The sequence below is a fragment of the Periplaneta americana genome, chromosome 2 (assembly GCF_040183065.1).
Source record: "Periplaneta americana isolate PAMFEO1 chromosome 2, P.americana_PAMFEO1_priV1, whole genome shotgun sequence".
Classification (NCBI taxonomy): domain Eukaryota; kingdom Metazoa; phylum Arthropoda; class Insecta; order Blattodea; family Blattidae; genus Periplaneta; species Periplaneta americana.
The window spans coordinates 164,471,304-164,491,207 of record NC_091118.1 but is presented as its reverse complement, the minus strand read 5'-3'; the positions used below and the strand labels follow the sequence as shown (position 1 = coordinate 164,491,207).

Below are 19,904 nucleotides of genomic sequence, written 5' to 3'. Positions count from 1 at the left end.
AACCCGTGCTCGAGCGCAACTTTAGAACGGGAGGCATGCACCTTAACCGACTGAGCCGTGCTGGTGGCTACTTGTGAGATTCAGACCTGTCTTCGGACAGTTGACTAAACAATAAACAAATTGAACTTATACTGTCAGTGAATAAGAAATTTAACATACCACATGAATTAAAAGGAATAGTTTTAGCAATCATAAATGCAAGGTATCCAGAAAACGATTGGCTGAAAAATATATAGATAACTCGCTTACAAACAATAAAAATGATGCAGCATCAGGCATTTACTGAACAAATTTTCCACAATATCTACAATTAGAAGGAAATTCATATCACTTTGATGGAGAACTACCGAAACAAGTCTCCAACATAAAGCAACACTTCATAAAAAAAACAAAACATCATTGATGAAACTCAATTAAAGGACAATAAGCACATCAGGGACAGAACAGACGTATTCAAGAAGCCAAGAAAAACAGCAGTAGCTACTTAAGATGCACTGCCTTCAAACAAATCAATGCATGATATGCAAAGATGGTGTGGTTACTGACCAAAAAAAAAAAATTGCAAATGACTCAGTAATTAATTCCCAGTGCCAATGGTCAACAACATTTTTTATAAATGAAAGGAAAAAAAAAAGCAATTACTGACAAATATTTAATATACTGCACCAAAATTATTTACAAACCTGGGCTAGATGAAGAGTCAATACGTTTGCCTTCAAGTACCAAAGGTTCCTTAAAATTTATATTTTTCGTTTCAGCTATAGCAGCCAGTCTTTCTAAAATATCAGCTACTGTCATTCGTTGAACTGGATTCACTTGAAGACATCCCCCTGTAATCAGTAATGACGAAATACAGTAAAAAATAAGCTCTCTTTTAAATTCCTTATTTAAAAATAGATTATACATTACTACCATTTTACTCATACATCATGAAGACTTCATACTCAATTTAGACAGACAATCCATTATTTTATAATATCAGTAAAATAATTTATATTAAAGAAAACCAACAATCAGACATATTTGTACATTAAAAATACTTACGTATTATGTCATGAAAACAGGAGTATTTTAAGTCACCAGGAGGTATTGTGTAGTTCCCATTCAATATCCTTAACTTGGCCGAATCTTCAAATGGATGTTTCATGTAACAGAGTGTATACATAATGCAACCTAATGCCCAAACATCTGATGCTATAGTTATTGCGTGGTTACTCCATGTGTCCACCATTTCTGGAGCTCGATACATTGGAGTTGTATACCTTGCCATCTGCAGAAAGATGAACCATACTATTAATCTTTTATAAATATTCAATTCTTGTGATATGAATGAAGTATCTTAAATTATATAAAATGTAACGCAGATATTACCCAGGTTTTCAAGAAAATTCTTCGTAAAATGACATCTTTTCACAGTCATTTGTTTATATCAAAAGCTACAACTAATGACACTTGTGGCAGTTGGGGTTTTTCTCGGGGTTCTCCCATTTTTCCCCATATTAGACATTTACATCATTCCGTCATCATTTCTCCATTTCGTCATCATTCCATAGCATTCCCCGATCACCAACTGACGACACATGGAGGGGGCTGGCCTAGGAACGAAGGGGGGGCTGCCTGCTCGACACCTGGGTATGCAATGAACCTTAGTGTAGTCAGCCGGTGTGGGTTTGGGAATGTACCTAGCTTGAGAGTTAGCGCAATAGACTGTAACAGGTCGCAGGGCTGGGCCATAGTGCCCCCCTCCCGTAAATTCAATTCAATTACATCATCATATATAAAAAGTCAGAGTATGATTATACAAATGATTCTTGCACTAGGGTGCAAGGAATGTTATAGGGATTTCTACAAATGCATTTCATAATACATCCAGAATAACTGAAATGCGAAAACTGACTGAAGTATAAGTGCAAGAAATGCTCAAGTTCTTCTGCAATGGATACCTACAACTGCTACTACCATTACCGCTACTTCATTACAAACAAAAAACTAAAATATTTACGAAAGCAAGTATACTGTAAAACATATTACTCATATTTATTTAGGTTTCACTTGAGTTTATAATTTGGAGGTATGTCATCAAAAAACAGAAGAAAAATAAGAAGAACACGAAGTAAATGATGATCTCAGGTCTACTTTTTATAAGTTATGTTAAAACACACACTTTAATAAAAACAGAACAATTCCTTTCAGGAACTGTGAAAATACGTATTGAAAAATCAAGAGCTGCAGCTGCAGAAAAGTTTAAGAACTGATGATTTACTCTTTCATTACTCATGTTTCCTAGTATAATCATGATAGATCCTCTCGTTCTTTTCCTAGGTCAGTTCAAGTCAGTTGTAGAGAGATAATTATTTACCTCTTCTTCCAACAACGACCTCTGGTTGGCAGACCATGCTGGATCAGGCTGATAACACTGCGTGGTTGCACTGCCGAAATCGCACAGTTTGATGGTTCCATCTGTTCCCAGTAGTAAATTTTCAATCTATTAGGAAATAAAGACAAACTTTCAGTAACTGATTTTTAAGATTTTAAAATCTGCACGCAGGTAAACAAACATGGCATAAGTAATACTGTTACCATATTTTCATCACTAGTTTTCTTTCCAATAGAAAATAATATGGCGTGAGAAAGTGTCTGAATTGCTAGTGAAAATAAGGTCGAAGATTGGATCTACCTTGAATGTCAGGTGAATAAACAGAAGAAAAAAAATACAAATCGCTATATCCACCTGTTAGTGAACTGGATTTAGCCATTTACAATGGCCCAACACTCCCTCCTTTTAACTGTTTTCTAATTTAAAGACGAAGGTAGATCTATCATTTTTAAAGAAGAAGAAAGATCTATAATTTGAAATATCGTAATTTGATATCTTTCACTATTTATGTCCAAAAAGTACTACAGTCTGTAAGCAATTCTTGAACTAGAATTATAAACAGAGATACTCCCATCATCAATGGTGGAAAGTTTAACTGTGAGAATTGTTCACCTATAAGTGTTTTAATATTTCTACTCCAGAATAAAAAAAAATAACTCCTTGTTTCAAGTGTAATAAATAATTATGTTTTGCCAGCAAATTTGAGTAATAATATCTAAAGATGGATGATAAAATTTTACCTGAACCGTAAAATCACTGATACATAAATGGGGATTGGTAGAAGGGAAGAAAAGTTACAATAGGTAAAAACCTATCCTTGGTTGTTTGTGTTCTCAGCACTGAAAGTTTCAAGGGCTCAAGAATAGAAAAAAGCAAGATCTTTACGTAAATACACGATGTTGACAACACCAAGGTTGGTGTAATAATGGGCAGTTGGGTGGGTAAAGTGCATTAAGTCCAATTTTTCACAGCATTCTCTTACATTTAAACGCATTCAAATTCTTAAATTAAAATTGACTTTCATATGTTTTCAAGAAAGGTTAACAATACTCTAACAAATACTATACGATGAACACGAAGTAAAAATACACAAATTAGGATTTTGGGGAACTATTTGAACCTTAAAAATCATGTTTCTGGAAAACAACTTTTATGGAGTTAACGCACTTTTCCCCACCCATCTGCCAGGAAACATTGAAAAACCTCTGCAATGTTAAGTTCTCCAAAATATTTACACCAATCAATCAATCCTAGAGGTTTCGCCATGTTGCTTCAACCATGTTTCTCTTTCCTCTCCTGTCCTTTTAAATTCTTCATAGTTGTTGTACTTCATTCTACTGAGCATGTCTTTGATGTATTTTCTTCTCAATCTTTCTCTTCCTTTCCTGAAAAGTATTTTCCCCTCCAATATACTAACTAAAAATGTGTCGTGTCTGACTGCATGACAATTAATTTTATTTTTCTTCTCTTTAATTTCTTCACTAATATTGTATCTCCATTTATTCTGTTTAAACTTGAATATCTTTATACACATATACGCTCAAAATGTTCATAGAGTTCAAGTCTCAATCAACCAATGGTAATGAAAAAAGGCAAATACAAATTCCTCTTGATAATCCATCATTGTTTAATAAGAAATTATTATTTTCCATTTTGTCTAACATATCCTCTTTTTGATTTTCCTAACATTTTCATTCTAACACTGCTCCATCACCAACAATATCATTTCACTATTTCTGAATAGCCATTATAGCTTAAAACGAAAGATAATCATTATCATCATCATTACTGTTCAATAGCTGTTTTCCAGTCTTGGCCACCTCAGTCCCCATAGAGCAGTGATTCCCAACCGGTGTGCCCCGGCACCCTAGGGTGCCGCGTGATCGGCTAAGGGGTGCCGCGAGATATTGAAATAAACCAAAAAAAAAAACTCTCTACTTAAGCCTGAAGTCTTGTAAGGTCTTGAAATAAAATAAGTCAAATTAATTACTCTCATGCACTACAGATCGATTCATTTCGATGATTCAATTATACTTGTATCCGGCTCAGGCAGATGGCATTACAGCCAATCCCTGCCGAACATTCCCGATTCAGTATACTAGTATAGACTACTCGCTTCCTCACGAACATTCCCTAGACTTCAACAGAACAATATATGAAATTAATGTATTTTTACTAAGTGATTGTAGTAAAGTTTACCGTATTATGTTACGATGTATGTTACTTATTATATCATCTTTCATTAAATGAATATATTAAACTTCAATTTTTTTTTAAATTCAAGAAAGAGTGCCCCCAGTTTTTAATGTTATTCTCAAGGGTGCCGCGAACTTAAAAACGTTGGGAAACACTGCCATAGAGTTTTGTCAGTTGCTTTATCTTTCCATCTTCTAATTACATATGCTCTCAGATCCTCTTCCACACAATCGAGCCATCTATTTGATGGTCGTCCAATTTTTCTGCTGGTGAATGGGTTGGCAAAAGTGAGCTTTTTAAATGAATATAGTTTTATCTGTTCTAGACAACTGGCCCAACCATCTTACTCTCTTTGATTTAATTTCCCTTAATATGTCTGGTTCTTTAAATAGTTGATATAATTCAACATTATATCTAATACACCATTTGTCTCCATCCTTAACAGGTCCATATATTGTCTGAGAATCTTTCTTTCAAAAATTCTAATTCTGTTTTCATCATGTTTTGTGATGGCCCATGTTTCAAAGCCATATAACAAAATAGGTCTTACCAGAGTTTTGCACAGTATGGATTTAGATTTTTACGTTGATGTGTGATCTGAAATGTTTCCCTAATCCGAAATAGCATCTATCTGCTGCCTTCAGTTCATGCTGGATTTCAATATTTAAATTATTGCTAGTATTAACCATACTACCCAGGTATTTTAACTTTGAAACTTTTTCTATATTATAGTTGCCAATTTGTGGAGCTGTAATATTAAGTCGGTTGGGTGCTCACCTCCTTGTATTTAGTCTTTCTCTCATTTATGTTTAAGCCAATTTTTTGTGCTTCATTATCTAACTTTATGAATGCTTCTTTTAACTATCTTGTGGTTCTCCTTATAAGACTGACATTGTCTTCATATGCCAAGATTTGTATTGACTTATGATACATTGTGCAACAATTCTCTATGCCAGTGCTTTGTACTACCTTTCCCAATGTTAGATTAAACAGGAGACATGTCAGTGTGTCTCCCTGTCTCACACTTCAATGTGTTGTAAATGAATCTGACACATCCTTAAATAGTTTAATGCTGTAGATAGATAATTATTTATACTTTAAGTACTGGCCCTCCTGATATACTATGTATGTTCCATTGTAAATAGGAATTACTGGTGCAATTGAGAGTGAATATATGCAAAGGAAGAGCAGAAAAGATTTACCAGAATTATAAACTTCAACATTACAGCGTTACAATTTTATAAGCACAAATAAACAAACTAATAATTAACACTGCCAACAAACAACATGTATCCCTCAGTTAAACTGTACAAGCCTAAGTATTATGTCACTGTTCATAATCAAAATACCAAAATTTCCGAGTTCTGCGAACAGAAAAACAAAACCACTGCTTGAAGACCACAAAATAAGAAGCACCCAATCACTACTTATAAAAAGGCATAAATGGCTACTTCCCTTGACAGAAATTCAACTTCGGTTCATTTGGTTGGTAAATGGATTTCCTATCCTTGAACGAGAGTCTACAACTCTGCACAAAATAACTGTAAATGTATAACCAATCAGGTCATTTGTAGTTTAAAATAGTAAAATAGGGAACCCAAATGGTATTCATTCCAGCAAATTAATTAATGACTTAAATATCTATACCTTGAGATCTCTGTGTATTACTGGTGGTTGTTGACTGTGCATATGCTGGACGGCTCTGCAAGTCTGCCAAAAAATTCTACATATCACATCTACAGGCAAAGGAGTGCTGCGATTTGTCAAGACATCTACCAAACTTCCACCTGGAAAAGAAACCAGTATTCAGGAAATTTCGTTGAAAATTATATTTAAAGTCAATATCAAAGCAATTGGCTCCAACATGTAAATCCAATGTCAAACAATAGAATACCAATAGGAATCCTGAATTATAATCCAACAGGAAAAAGATCATTGGGGCATCCTCAAAAACGATGGAAAGAAAACTTTGGTAGACCATAACAGTTCAAAGAACTACAACCTGTGATGATGATGATGATGATGATGATGGTGGTGGTGGTGGTGGTGGTGGTGGCGGCAGCGGTGATGATGATGATGACGATGATGATGTTTAAAGCATAAAGAAAAATAATGTATGAAATCAAACAGAATATTTATTTTTCCTCAATAGAGGAAATGTGAACAACAATTAAACACAACCTTTCTCAATGAGATGCAATCAGATTAAATCCCAACAAGTTCAAGCAGATTTTGTAGTGAACAAAATATCACTGTTGGTTAGAGTTTTCTTCAACTATTCTTACTTTCTTTGTCAAAATTCCTCCCATTCTCCATATTTCATAATCATCATTATTGCAGGAGGGAAAATAATGCATTGTATTACATTCTCATGAGACAAACTTCACATACAATAAATGTTTCGTAGGAAGTTACCATACAAACACTATATTGATGCTGACATTTGGGTGTTCAAGCAAAGTATGGTGATGGTGATGGTGGTGGTGGTGGTGGTGATGAAGATTATGATGATGCTGATGATGTACCCAATACTGTGACAAAAAGTGCAAGTCTAATAATTGAGGAGTTCCCTGGAATAACAACTTAATGTATATTATGTTGTTTTTTTTCCGATTCCAGCATATATTGAATCCTTAACAACAAAACTCCCTCTTGACAAAATATTATTTCCCTCCAACAAACATGTGCCCTCCAAAAACATTTGAATGTCGTTCTGCGCAATGCTGTTACACCAGAACTAAAATATCTGATGCTCTGTATCTCAAATTCAATATTTTGCAGTCAAGTTTTTGTTCTAGAGAATGCCTCAATTGTAAACCATGTAGAACAATCCATTGCAAAGTAAAATACAGAAAACAATTACTGATTTTTTTTTCTGAACATGAAAGAACTTAAGTTACATTACAGTCAATACGAAACTCAAGACTACTAACAAGGAAAGCCTACTATCTTAGTAATAAAAAAAAATAAGATATTATATTAGTGCATGATTTGAATCTCTTATTGTTATGTTGTATTTGTTCAATTTAACGAAAATAATTTCACTGTCTCCAGGAGTTTCTTATATCGACATATGACTATTATAATTCTACATTCTTCTAGCTGTAAAATTTTTGTTGTATACTCGTGGACACGTTAAAATACTCAAAATTATTGAAATTAGAAAGGTCTGACTAGTCCATTTTCCCTGCTGTGAGCTGTAAAGAAGTCATTACTGCAGACAGTAAATGAAAACACACTGGCCACAGTATTATACTGGGCACTGGTTTTTAATCCTACAGCATTACCACAGTCATCCTACTGTGTTTCATTAGTATGTTATGAGTTGAAAGTAAAGGATAGGGACCCTGGGAAGGTGGTGAAGAGCAGCTACATTCGTTAACTTTGTGCTTGTGGTTTCAAGAGGGAAGCTGGGGTAGCAGATGGTATGAGAGAAGATCGTCATAAAGTATCCAATATTTTTAATCTCAGAAAGTAGTTTATTTAAAATATGTGGAGTGTCGTTTCAAATCGTATTAAATGCAGAAAAACAAATTTTACAGGAAACGTAAAAAACGTTTCACGGCTAAGATAATGGAAAAATTTTAAATATCTTAATGTCACTTTTTAGGCATTATGAAATGACACCAAATGTAATAAACACTGACACTGATTGTTTAATCTATTGCATGATATTGTCAATTGAAGTTTGCACTTAATACGTTTTGCACCGACACAGTGTATTTAATACATTTTGAAGCGATTTTGTCACATAATACGATTTGCATCTATAAACCACGCTGAATTGTGCCCTGTCATTTGTCAGTTTTTCTGTGGTTCTTACAGCAGCATACTACGTAGGACGATATATCAATAGTTCTTATTGCTTTCTGCTGGAAAATAGTGATAAAGAACGGCGAGTTTCTTACCTGCAACCCTTCGAACGGAGCTGCCTAAAGAGACATACTTTGGATCGTGTGGCCACCCGGGTCGATCTCTAACTCACATTGAATATAAATTTTAAATAATTATGGCATCTACAGGGTGAGCACAAAGTTCCGTTATCCCCTTAAATATCTGAAATACCTCAAATATGCACACTATTGATGTAATTCTGGTCATAATTCAAACATACAAACAAAATAACCACTTTACACTAACTGTGTATACCTAAGTATCTAAAGAGTCAGTATGTTCCCCATTATTCTCATGACACAAAATAATATGGACTAATGGGACTTTTTTCCCATCCTGTATATCATTCATCGGCGAACAGCCTAATACATTTGATGAACTGTCGAAATTAAATTCACTGATAAATGTAGTGACACAAGATGCCACTTCAATAGCGCCCGCCCAGCCTGTGCTTCATTTCATGTAAAGAAATTTGGCTTCTGTGAAGCTTTATCAGTTACACAGAGAGTATAGAAAGCTAATTGTCTTGAATAATATACTTCACCTATGCTGAGTTTCGAGAGTGGTTGCAATTGCTGTAAGTCGAAGAAAAATGACTGTGTCTCATTCGGTTCTGTTCTCATAATTTTATGGAACGTATTGGCACGAAGCTTATGTGCGCCTAAATCGACTAAGAGCCTAGTCTTTTTCAGTGTATCATCGCAGTTTCTTATTGGGAACAGCATGTGTGCGCAATAACTGCATTCATCATTGGCCGGTGTACAAAATCCTATAGCCTATTGAATTCTGTCCGAGAAATATTTGGAAAAAAAAAAAGAATCTTTTTACTCTTAAGTCGGGTATTAACACTTTTATTGTACATTTTGAAGAGCTTTGTAATATTTAAGTCGGAAGCCAAATAGAGTCTCTGACTTTTACTTCTATTGTAATATGATTCCCTTGCTCTTTCTTATAGTAGGTTATTTTACGATGCTCTATCAACATCTGAGGTTATTTAGCGTCTGAATGAAGTAAAGGTGATAATACCGGTGAAATGAGTCCGGGGTCCAGCACCGATAGTTATCCAGCATTTGCTCATATAGGGTTGAGGGAAAACCCCAGAAAAACCTCAACTAGGTAACTTGCCCCGAACGGGAATCAAACCTGGGCCACCTGGTTTCTCGGCCAGACGTGCTCACCGTTAATCCACAGGTGTGGACCACTTGCTCTTAATTTAGAGATAAATTACACTACTTCTCTCTTCTTAGCCACATATAGTGCTCTCTTTCGGGCACCACCTCTCGTCTCTCTGGTTCCCTTACTCTTAATACATTTTGCTATTGTACATTCCTTGATAATCACAATGTTGTAAAACAGCAGGAAACTCAATAATGGTGGGAAGATACAACACGCTGGCCAACGCTGTCCATTTAAGATTTTAACTAATGGAAGTTGCACATAATACGATTTGATCCGACACATCATGGAAGTTGTACATAATACGATTTGATCCAACACACAATTTTCATCATAGAAAAATGGCGGGAAAGAATACAAATTGCTCCAATATGAGATCAGGGTCTTAAAGAATACCGTCTCAGCTATGCGAAATCGCTTCAAACTAAATTTCGACCGAGGATGTATTTAATACGTTTTGAAACGACACTCCACATATTAATTTTACGAATTAATGAAAAGATATAATCTCTTTTCTGAAGTTTTAAAAGGTTTTTGGGTGAAATCTTAATGTTTATTATGACTTTATTTTGTTTGAGGCTATAAAATCTTTTTTTTTTATATACCCAAGACTGATAAATCAGCATTGATTGTGTAGTTGTTTAGTGTGCCTGTCTTCTTGAATTATATCAACTCCCAAATGATATTCTCGCTAGAGATCTCAATATTAGAGTTATTATAATATAGCTTTGAAGACATGAAGCATCAAATTAGAGAGTTAATCACTCGAACAACTAAGGAAACTGACTTGATTTGTATTACTTGATAATGGCGCATAAAGCTAACATGAAATTAATTTTGAAATGAAGCCTGACTCATACAATAAATGATTCAGTGTGACATACAGTATTTCATTTAATTAACAAAGTTGTTGTTTAGTAAACTTTCCAAAGATAGGTTTGAACCTCATAGTTTATTTCTTGATTGAAAGACGAAAAAATATGAAAAAAGTATGTTAAAATCAAACAGTGTAATCTTAAACAGAATATGAAGAAATTTAAAAACTAAACCTTTCTGTACTCAATTACAGTGTATATTTATCTGTTGCCTGTACTACAGTTATAGAATATTTGACGAATAGTCAATACTCTTGTGTTAGTAGCGAAAGAATTGGTTAATTCATTCCCAAATGAATGAAAAAAAAAACTGGAATAAATGAGCAAATAAATGAACAAACTAACAAAAAATATGAATTAAAAATTCTGTTGTTTTCATGAAGTAATTTTAATTAACATCGTTATTTACATCTAATATATTGTACTTGCAAGACAGAAGCAAAAAATGAAACTAGTTACTCACCTGTACATAATTCTGTTACAAGAAGGTATTCACCACAACCATGCCCTGACTTTGATTTGTCAATAAATGCCACAGACAAATATTGGATAATATTAGGATGTCCTGACAATTTCCTCTGAGAAATCTAAGTCAAGGAAGGAAACTATGAACAACAATAATTAAACTGGATTACTTTAAAATGGGGTCAATTTTAAATTAATTTCGGTACCGAAGTCTTATTAGGCTAGTGGAAAAATAGCAAAAATATTAAAAGCACAGACAAGAATAGTATCTAATGCTATTAATGCTTAAACAAAAAAAATTACAAACTACACACATCAATAAGCTGGATAAAAAGTAAAGGTAATGATTTCATAATGAAGTAGAAAATGTATTATGCTGAAAATTTCAGAGAGAAAAACTCAGTCTTTGCTTAATTAGTTCTTTAATGATGTATCAACTGTGTGTTTATCTAGTGTTGAAGAAATTCCTAACAAGATGGTATTTTTGGAAAGATGAATCTGAGGATTCACTATAAGACTATCTGATATTCGTCTAACATTGGAAAAAAACTCGGAAAAAACCAAAGATTCGAACTCATGTTCAAGTACAACTCGGTGCAATGGTCGCACTTGTTACCTCTACATTATGCCAGTAGTCAGAGCCATCTTAACAGCATTATAGACCCCCCCCATTCAAAGCAATGCTCTGAGCTCTGCCTGCACAACCACTGCAGGAGTAAAAATGTAAATTATCTACAAAATAAAGTTACATTCATTGGCACCGCCAACACAATCAGTGTTTGACATTAAAAAGGAACATGATGCACAGCAAAGTTTAGTCAATACAGACATTTAGACAATATAACACGAGCTTTGATATTGAAAAACAAAAATTTCAACATGAAAATGATACTTGGAATATCATACTGACGAAGATAACACAGGTATACATTAAGAAATGAAATAGCTGAGTTTGAAACCACGAATCTAAGGTTTAATAAAATTGTGGGTGTAGTAAACAAACAATTGCCAAGGACAACACTTTACAAAATTCAAATTTTACATGTGTAAATTTTTCACAATAAGAAACAACTGATTTGTAGCCTACTTTAGGCCCTTATAAATACAGAAAAGATGTTGAACTCAAAATATACAATACATATTTTGAAATGCAAATAGATCTACAATTCTTTAAATTGCAGAAGTTCAATTTTAATGTTGATATTTCATCAGCCTATGACATCATACACATTGTATTCTTCACCTCACAAAATTAGGAACAGTAAATCCAGACGTTTGAGATGGGCAGGGCATGTAGCACGTATGGGTGAATCCAGAAATGCATACAGAGTGTTAGTTGGGAGACCAAAGGGAAAAAGACCTTTGGGGAGACTAAGACATGGAAGGGAGGATAATATTAAAATGGATTTGAGGAAGATGGAATGTGATGGTAGGAACTGGATTAATCTTACTCAGGATAGGGACCAATGGCGGGCTTATGTGAGGGCGGCAATGAACCTCCAGGTTCTCTAAAAGCCGTTTGTAAGTAAGTATGACATCGTATATTATTGAAAATTTCAAGCCTTCCCAAATGTTGTGAAAGGATACAAGGATGTTGATTTCTTGCTTTATTATATTGTTTGCATCTTCATCAGCTGCTATCAACCTCTGAAATAAATAAATGGACACAACAATCTATAACATATTTTTAGCATATTCAATGCAATGCATACGATTTACATTAACAACATAACATACATAATAATTCATAAGGGATAGAAACTCATATATTATGACCTTATTTATACTTAGAATTACAATTCAGCAACAATATAACTTTACCATAAGAAATAATTAATATCTATAAATTATTTTACAATTTTCATTCATTCTAATAAATAGATACCGTAAAACGGGGTAACTTGATACGCCTGGGGGGACTTGATACGTTTTGTAAGTTCATGTTTCGGAATATCAACCTACAAAATGTATAAAGTCCCTCCAGAGTGTCTAGTCTCCCTGTTTTATATGCTGGGAGACTTGATACGTTTTACAGTACACAAAAATGTAACAATGACGTCCTTTTTGTCATAATAATAATAATAATAATAATAATAATAATAATAATAATAATAATAATAATATTATTATTATTATTATTATTATTATTCCGTGGCGCTACAGCCCGTGAAGGGCCTAGACCGACCAGCCAGCTGCTGGCCTCACGCCCACGTGCCGAAGCAGAGGTGGACGATCATCCAACCAGAATGGAGGTATAGTGTGGTTAGCACGATAATCCCCCCAGCCATTATAGCTGGTATTCGCAACCGGATTTCGCTACCTATCGTAGCTCCCCAAGTGCATCACGATGCTGGGTGGGCACCGATCCCATACACTGGCAGAAATTTCATGAGAAAATTTCTTCCCCCATGAGGATTCGAATCAGCGTGCATTCCATAACGCGAGTCCTAGGCGTGATGCCACGGTGCGGGACTTCTTTTTGTCATAGGATGACAATATGTAATTTCATTTTGTAGTAGTACTTAGCATTTTACTTAACTTTGTTTTAGCTGCAGAGGTTATCCAGCATCGAAATTGAACATGGCAAGAAATGGCTAATGTGTTCTGCCTAGAGCCCTCTAGGGGGAACAAAGTTCCTTTATATGCAGTAAAGCTCCCTCCTAAACTTCTTGGGAGGAAACTATGCTAAGGATTTTAACACTCTTTAAAATCCATAGCCTTCAGATGGATACAACCTGCAAATCTCTGATACAACGACCATAAAACCACCAAAGGCGATATCGTTGAAGATATAAATTTTATTACTAAGTAAACATTTACAATTTAGCAGAACACTAAATTTCTGGAGATTAAAGCATGAAATCTAATTCTAACCTGCACTTTTTTTTAAGTGGTTTATTTGATAATTCCAGTGAAATGAGTCTGGGCTCCGGCAGTGATAGTTACCCAGCATTTGCTCATACTGGGCTGAGGAAAAACCCCGAAAAAACCTCAACCATGTAACTTGTTCTGAACAGAATTCGAACCTGGGCCACCTGGTTTCGCGGTCAGATGCGCTAACCATTACTGCATGGTGTGGAACCCATGAATCTTATTACATTAAAATCTGTAAATATGGAACCCATTTTATTACATTCCCACACTATTTGATATGAAGATGCTGGATTTATAAAATATTTCAAACATTAGTACTAGTAGTAGTACCTAAGCATTACAGAAAAAACGACAATTGCTTTAAAAAAATTGTGCATATGAAATTTGAAGTTTTCTCAATATATGTCTCAGATCAGAGTTTCCTCCACAATGCAGTTAGCATACTCAAAAAAAAGAGAATTATGAAGACTCTTCTGATGTCTTTCATTGCTTGCACAAGAGCCAGAAGATAAGACCAAAGTAACAATGAAGTGGAAAGCACTGTGATAATATTACATGTAGATCTAGATTCATTTTCCGGGCTGAGAGGCCGCGGTCTATTGGTTGGTTTTATACCAGACGTTTCGTCTGCAACTGCGGCAGACATCTTCAGTGGAGTGGTATCCGAGGTCGCAAGACTCTTCTCGGCGTACCTGAAGCAACTGATCCTGTGGCTGGTTGTGCGGGCGTATTTATAGTGCGGCTCGCGGGCTGAGGCATGTTGTCGCTGCGGTCCGCGCCACTTTGTTCACTGCTCCCGTTCTGGGTTCCGTCCTTTTGTTGTAGTGGCTTCTTATCTGTTCTGTTTAGGACCGGGTACCAACACTTGCTTAGCTTTACACCTTCTTCCTTGCGATTAAAGTTGTTGTTATGTTTATATATTTCGATCGCTTCTCTATGTAGACGGGGGAAGAAGTGCGTCGTCGTGCTCAAGATGTCCGTGTCCTTGAATCTAATGTTGTGATCGCCCTCTTGATAGGCATGTGCTGCCACTGCCAATTTGTCGATCTGTCCTAGGCAGCAATTCCTATTATGTTCTGTCAGTCTCGTCCTGACGCTCCGCTGTGTAGTACCGATGTAGACCTTCCCACACGAACACGGAATCCTGTAAACTCCGGCGGACACCAGCTTATCTCGTTTGTCCTTGGATGACCTCAGCATGTTCCGGATTTGCTTGGTCGGCAGGAAGGTCGTTTCCACTTCATGACGCTTCAGCACCCTACTGATACGGTCCGTCACATTCCTTAAGTAGGGTAGGAAGACCGTGCCCTTCTTAGTCGCTCGTTCCTGTGACCGCATCGACGGTGTTACTCTGGGGCGCATGGCTCTCTTTATCTCCGGCCTTGAGTAGCCATTGGCCATGAGTGCTGTCGATACATGGCTCAGCTCCCGTTGGATGTGTTGTGGCTCGGCTACCCGCCTGGCCCTATTGATCAGGGTTTTCATCATGGCCCGTTTCTGGCCAGGATGATGATTCGAGGTCTTATGCAGATATCTGTCTGTGTGGGTCGGCTTCCTGTAGACGTCATGACCTAGGGTGCCATCAGTCCTCCTTTGTACCATAACGTCCAGGAAGGGTAACCTGCCGTCCTTTTCCGTTTCCATAGTAAATTGTACTTGCGTATGGAAGCTATTCAACTGACTCAGGAAATCCATCAATGATCGTTCACCATGGGGCCAGATTACGAACGTATCATCGACGTATCTAAACCAGCATGAAGGCTTAAGTGTCGCGGCTTCGAGGATCGACTCTTCAAGAAACTCCATATAGAAGTTAGCTATCATCGGACTTAGCGGGCTCCCCATGGCTACACCATCCAGCTGTTCATAGAATTCATAATTCCATTGGAAATAAGTTGTGGTCAGAACCTGGTGAAACAGGTCCACTACATCTTGCGGGTAGAACTTCTGTAGCAGCTCCAGTGTGTCCTTTCCGGTACTTTAGTAAACAATTTACTATGGAAACGGAAAAGGACGGCAGGTTACCCTTCCTGGACGTTATGGTACAAAGGAGGACTGATGGCACCCTAGGTCATGACGTCTACAGGAAGCCGACCCACACAGACAGATATCTGCATAAGACCTCGAATCATCATCCTGGCCAGAAACGGGCCATGATGAAAACCCTGATCAACAGGGCCAGGCGGGTAGCCGAGCCACAACACATCCAACGGGAGCTGAGCCATGTATCGACAGCACTCATGGCCAATGGCTACTCAAGGCCGGAGATAAAGAGAGCCATGCGCCCCAGAGTAACACCGTCGATGCGGTCACAGGAACGAGCGACTAAGAAGGGCACGGTCTTCCTACCCTACTTAAGGAATGTGACGGACCGTATCAGTAGGGTGCTGAAGCGTCATGAAGTGGAAACGACCTTCCTGCCGACCAAGCAAATCCGGAACATGCTGAGGTCATCCAAGGACAAACGAGATAAGCTGGTGTCCGCCGGAGTTTACAGGATTCCGTGTTCGTGTGGGAAGGTGTACATCGGTACTACACAGCGGAGCGTCAGGACGAGACTGACAGAACATAATAGGAATTGCCGCCTAGGACAGATCGACAAATCGGCAGTGGCAGCACATGCCTATCAAGAGGGCGATCACAACATTAGATTCAAAGACACGGACATCTTGAGCACGACGACGCACTTCTTCCCCCGTCTACATAGAGAAGCGATCGAAATATATAAACATAACAACAACTTTAATCGCATGGAAGAAGGCGTAAAGCTAAGCAAGTGTTGGTACCCGGTCCTAAACAGAACAGATAAGAAGCCACTACAACAAAAGGACGGAACCCAGAACGGGAGCAGTGAACAAAAACCGGTCCTAAACAGAACAGATAAGAAGCCACTACAACAAAAGGACGGAACCCAGAACGGGAGCAGTGAACAAAGTGGCGCAGACCGCAGCGACAACATGCCTCGGCCCGCGAGCCACACTATAAATACGCCCGCACAACCAGCCACAGGATCAGTTGCTTCAGGTACGCCGAGAAGAGTCTTGCGACCTCGGATACCACTCCACTGAAGATGTCTGCCGCAGTTGCAGACGAAACGTCTGGTATAAAACTAACCAATAGACCACGGCCTCTCAGCCCGGAAAATGAATCTAGATCTATAGACTCTGGCCGTGAAAGCCTACACTGCAATATTACATGTATCAGTTTCAATTCCCATTTCTTTCAAGAAATCTTCAATTTTATTGCAAAACTAGTTTTTCAGAAATCTGTTGAATTTTTTTCGGAGCTAAAAGACTGGATTTTTTGGAGCTAAAAACATTCAGTAATCGAAATTATTTCTTCAGCAATTCAAATCAGATCTCGTAAGATAGAAACAAAAGCAATAAAATCAGTTTAATAGGATCAGAACTATTTTAAACGTGAATATAATAAATTTTAATATGTCCATATCCTCTTCCTTATGTATAACAAGCAGGTAGGAGAAGTCAATAAGCTGATTTGATGAAGTTATTTACTAAGGCAATCGTGACCACTAACCAATCTGAAAATGGCCACAGCAGATTTTCGAGGTACCGGTACATCAGGAGTTAATTTTAAATCTTTCAATGAATTTTTTCATCTTGAATTTTAGTGTTCCATTAATGAACTGTTGTGATGGTTGCAGCTAACTCTCCTTTTTATAACTCTCTTTATAGGTTCTTATGAAAACTTGTAGTTTGTTTTTATGTTGAGTTTAGTTCCTTTCTTGGATAACATATCAGCTTTCTCATTCTATTCAGCCCACAGTGAGTGGGGATCCATTGGAAAGCTACATTCTTATTTAAATTTTGAATTTGTTTTATTGCGCAATGGGTTTCTTTAATTTTTTCCACTTTAGGCGATGTAGTTGAACTGATAGCCCAAACTGAAGCTTTAGGGGATGTTTACACTTCAGCCTCGCTGCTGGCACATCGCTTTAGTTTAGTATGATGGAGATTTTCGGGATGACCTCGTCATCTGATGACAGTGATAGCGATTTATTATCGATTTATAGCAGTGTCATAAATGAATCCCTTATTCCTATGTCTCTTTTGCAACAGGCGATAAAACTGTTCATCACTAACAATCGAGAGTTGCTCTGACGAGGAGAGTAATGATTCCCCTGTGATGATGTAGGTCCAAAAATCTTTGTACATTGTTGGTAACGAAGTACTGAAATTGGTAGTTACTGGGATATGGCGATAAAGTCGATGGTAAATGAGATGAGCCTCGAGTTTCGAAGTTTAACTATGGCGAAGGATGAAACTGTACACGATCTTCTGCAGTTGAGCTGTAATGGTTTGTGTCCTTCCTAGCCAATGATCCATAGCCAACGGCATTTGCTCTTTCCATAAGAAGTTTTTCAACTTCAATCCTAAAAATCATTTTACTGAAAGTGTCCAAGCCTCACGTAGGAAGAAGAGAAGTAAAGAAGGCGGTATCATCACGCTTGTCCAATGATTGACATGTTGGTTGGTTGTTAATGCTCTTGGAATTGGAGGCCCTCCATTTTCCTTCTGGCCTTGCAGTAACGTCAGACTAGCTGTGATGACAGTTCAATTGTCTTCGTAAGTACATTACACTGGAGTAGATAGTCTCTGTTCATCACTGAGCAGGGACCTTTGCAGGAGGTTTGAGATTGAAAAATATTAATTTTATGTAGGTGTATAACCAAACGGTCATGACCAGCTTACAGCCAAAAAATAGCGACAGCACTGCCTCTAATTGGGTAGTAAAAATTTCCAGTGTTTTTTTGCACTTTTTTTTTACATTTCTGATTCCAAAGTAAATTTATTCTGTAGCTTAAACGTATTTTAAAAGTTTGGAATGGGATTTTGGTTTCTGACAAGAAACAGGGCTAACATTATAGCCCTATCACTATACTACTTTGGAACATTATAACTTAATTGACATTTATGGTATTCTACACAACCGCTTATATTTTACCATATGCGGAATCAACATTACAACCACATATCCTTTATGGACACATATAATAGTTCCCAGGAATTATAAATAGGCTATCTAGTCCAATTTGTCCATGTAACGTTTAGCTAAGATACAGATAACTGTTAGGTGGTAAAAAGAAAAGCTCTCACCAAAAATTTGGGACGCAATAATGAAAGGATGATTTTGCAACATAACAAACAATCCTGCAAAAGGTAGATAATTTAACAAAATGTGGATACAAACTTGCATTTGCAATATGTATATTAATCTAATACAATGAAGAACAGAACTAAAAACACTCTTATTCTGGTATCCTATATTACTGCTAACCTTCAGAGCATAGTCATTTCCTGTGTTAGGATCTTGGGCCACAAACACAAACGCGAATCCACCTGAAACAATTTCGTTTCTATTAATAATTTGTATTCAAGCATTAAGGAAAATTTTGACAGCTGCTGTGTATGGCGGTGATATTCGTTGTAAATGTCTAATACATAAAGAGTTAAAAGGTAGACAAACTCTTGTACATAAATTAAAAATCACATGTCTTAAGTTACCTCAAAGCACTTATAAATATTAAATACACGTAAAAACTGTCATGACAATATTGACCCTCAACCCTACCTTCTGCGATGACTTTCTTCACCCTCAATTTCACGTTTCCTACTTCAACAGTTTGTCCTACCAATTCATTTTCAGCACCAGACGTATTACTACTACTAAAATACCCTATTGCAGACTTAAACAGATCAGACATTTTTAAGAAACGGCAATTTTTATCATAGTAACATTACACATAAATTTACGACTTTTCAACCCCCATTAAGTTGAAGCCCCCTTACTTCCGGTCAAAGAGGTTTCATCTTGCAGATGAAGCTGCCTCTGTACTGGATGTTGAAGTAGGTCATGACTAGTGCCTGTTAAAAATTTTAATAAATCTATATCAGACTTAATTTTTATCTATAGATAGGGTATCCCAAAATTAGCGTTGTTATTTTTAATAAAATTGCATTTTATGACTGGAAACTACTAATAGCTGAAATTATTTCAAATCGATTATAAGAAAGAATGAGAGAATA

The 19,904-nt window shown here is 36.7% G+C and overlaps 1 protein-coding gene across 3 annotated transcripts in view; it reads right to left on the bottom strand.

The window, feature by feature from the left end:
• Positions 1-19,678, bottom strand: part of aux (cyclin-G-associated kinase) — a 72,155-nt gene extending 52,477 nt beyond the window's left edge. For 2 of the 3 annotated variants that reach the window (XM_069818789.1, XM_069818791.1), the window contains exons 1-8: positions 19,450-19,677; positions 19,156-19,217; positions 12,571-12,630; positions 10,982-11,096; positions 6,221-6,360; positions 2,360-2,485; positions 1,045-1,270; positions 684-830 (exon numbers count right to left, since the gene is read on the bottom strand). In XM_069818789.1, coding sequence (XP_069674890.1) covers positions 684-830; positions 1,045-1,270; positions 2,360-2,485; positions 6,221-6,360; positions 10,982-11,096; positions 12,571-12,630; positions 19,156-19,217; positions 19,450-19,582 — 1,009 coding nt within the window. In that variant the 5' untranslated portion in view covers positions 19,583-19,677. Of the gene's footprint in view, positions 1-683; positions 831-1,044; positions 1,271-2,359; positions 2,486-6,220; positions 6,361-10,981; positions 11,097-12,570; positions 12,631-19,155; positions 19,218-19,449 lie in introns of all 3 variants that reach the window. The other variant, XM_069818792.1, reaches the window with a different exon arrangement.
• Positions 19,679-19,904: the final 226 nt, after the last annotated feature.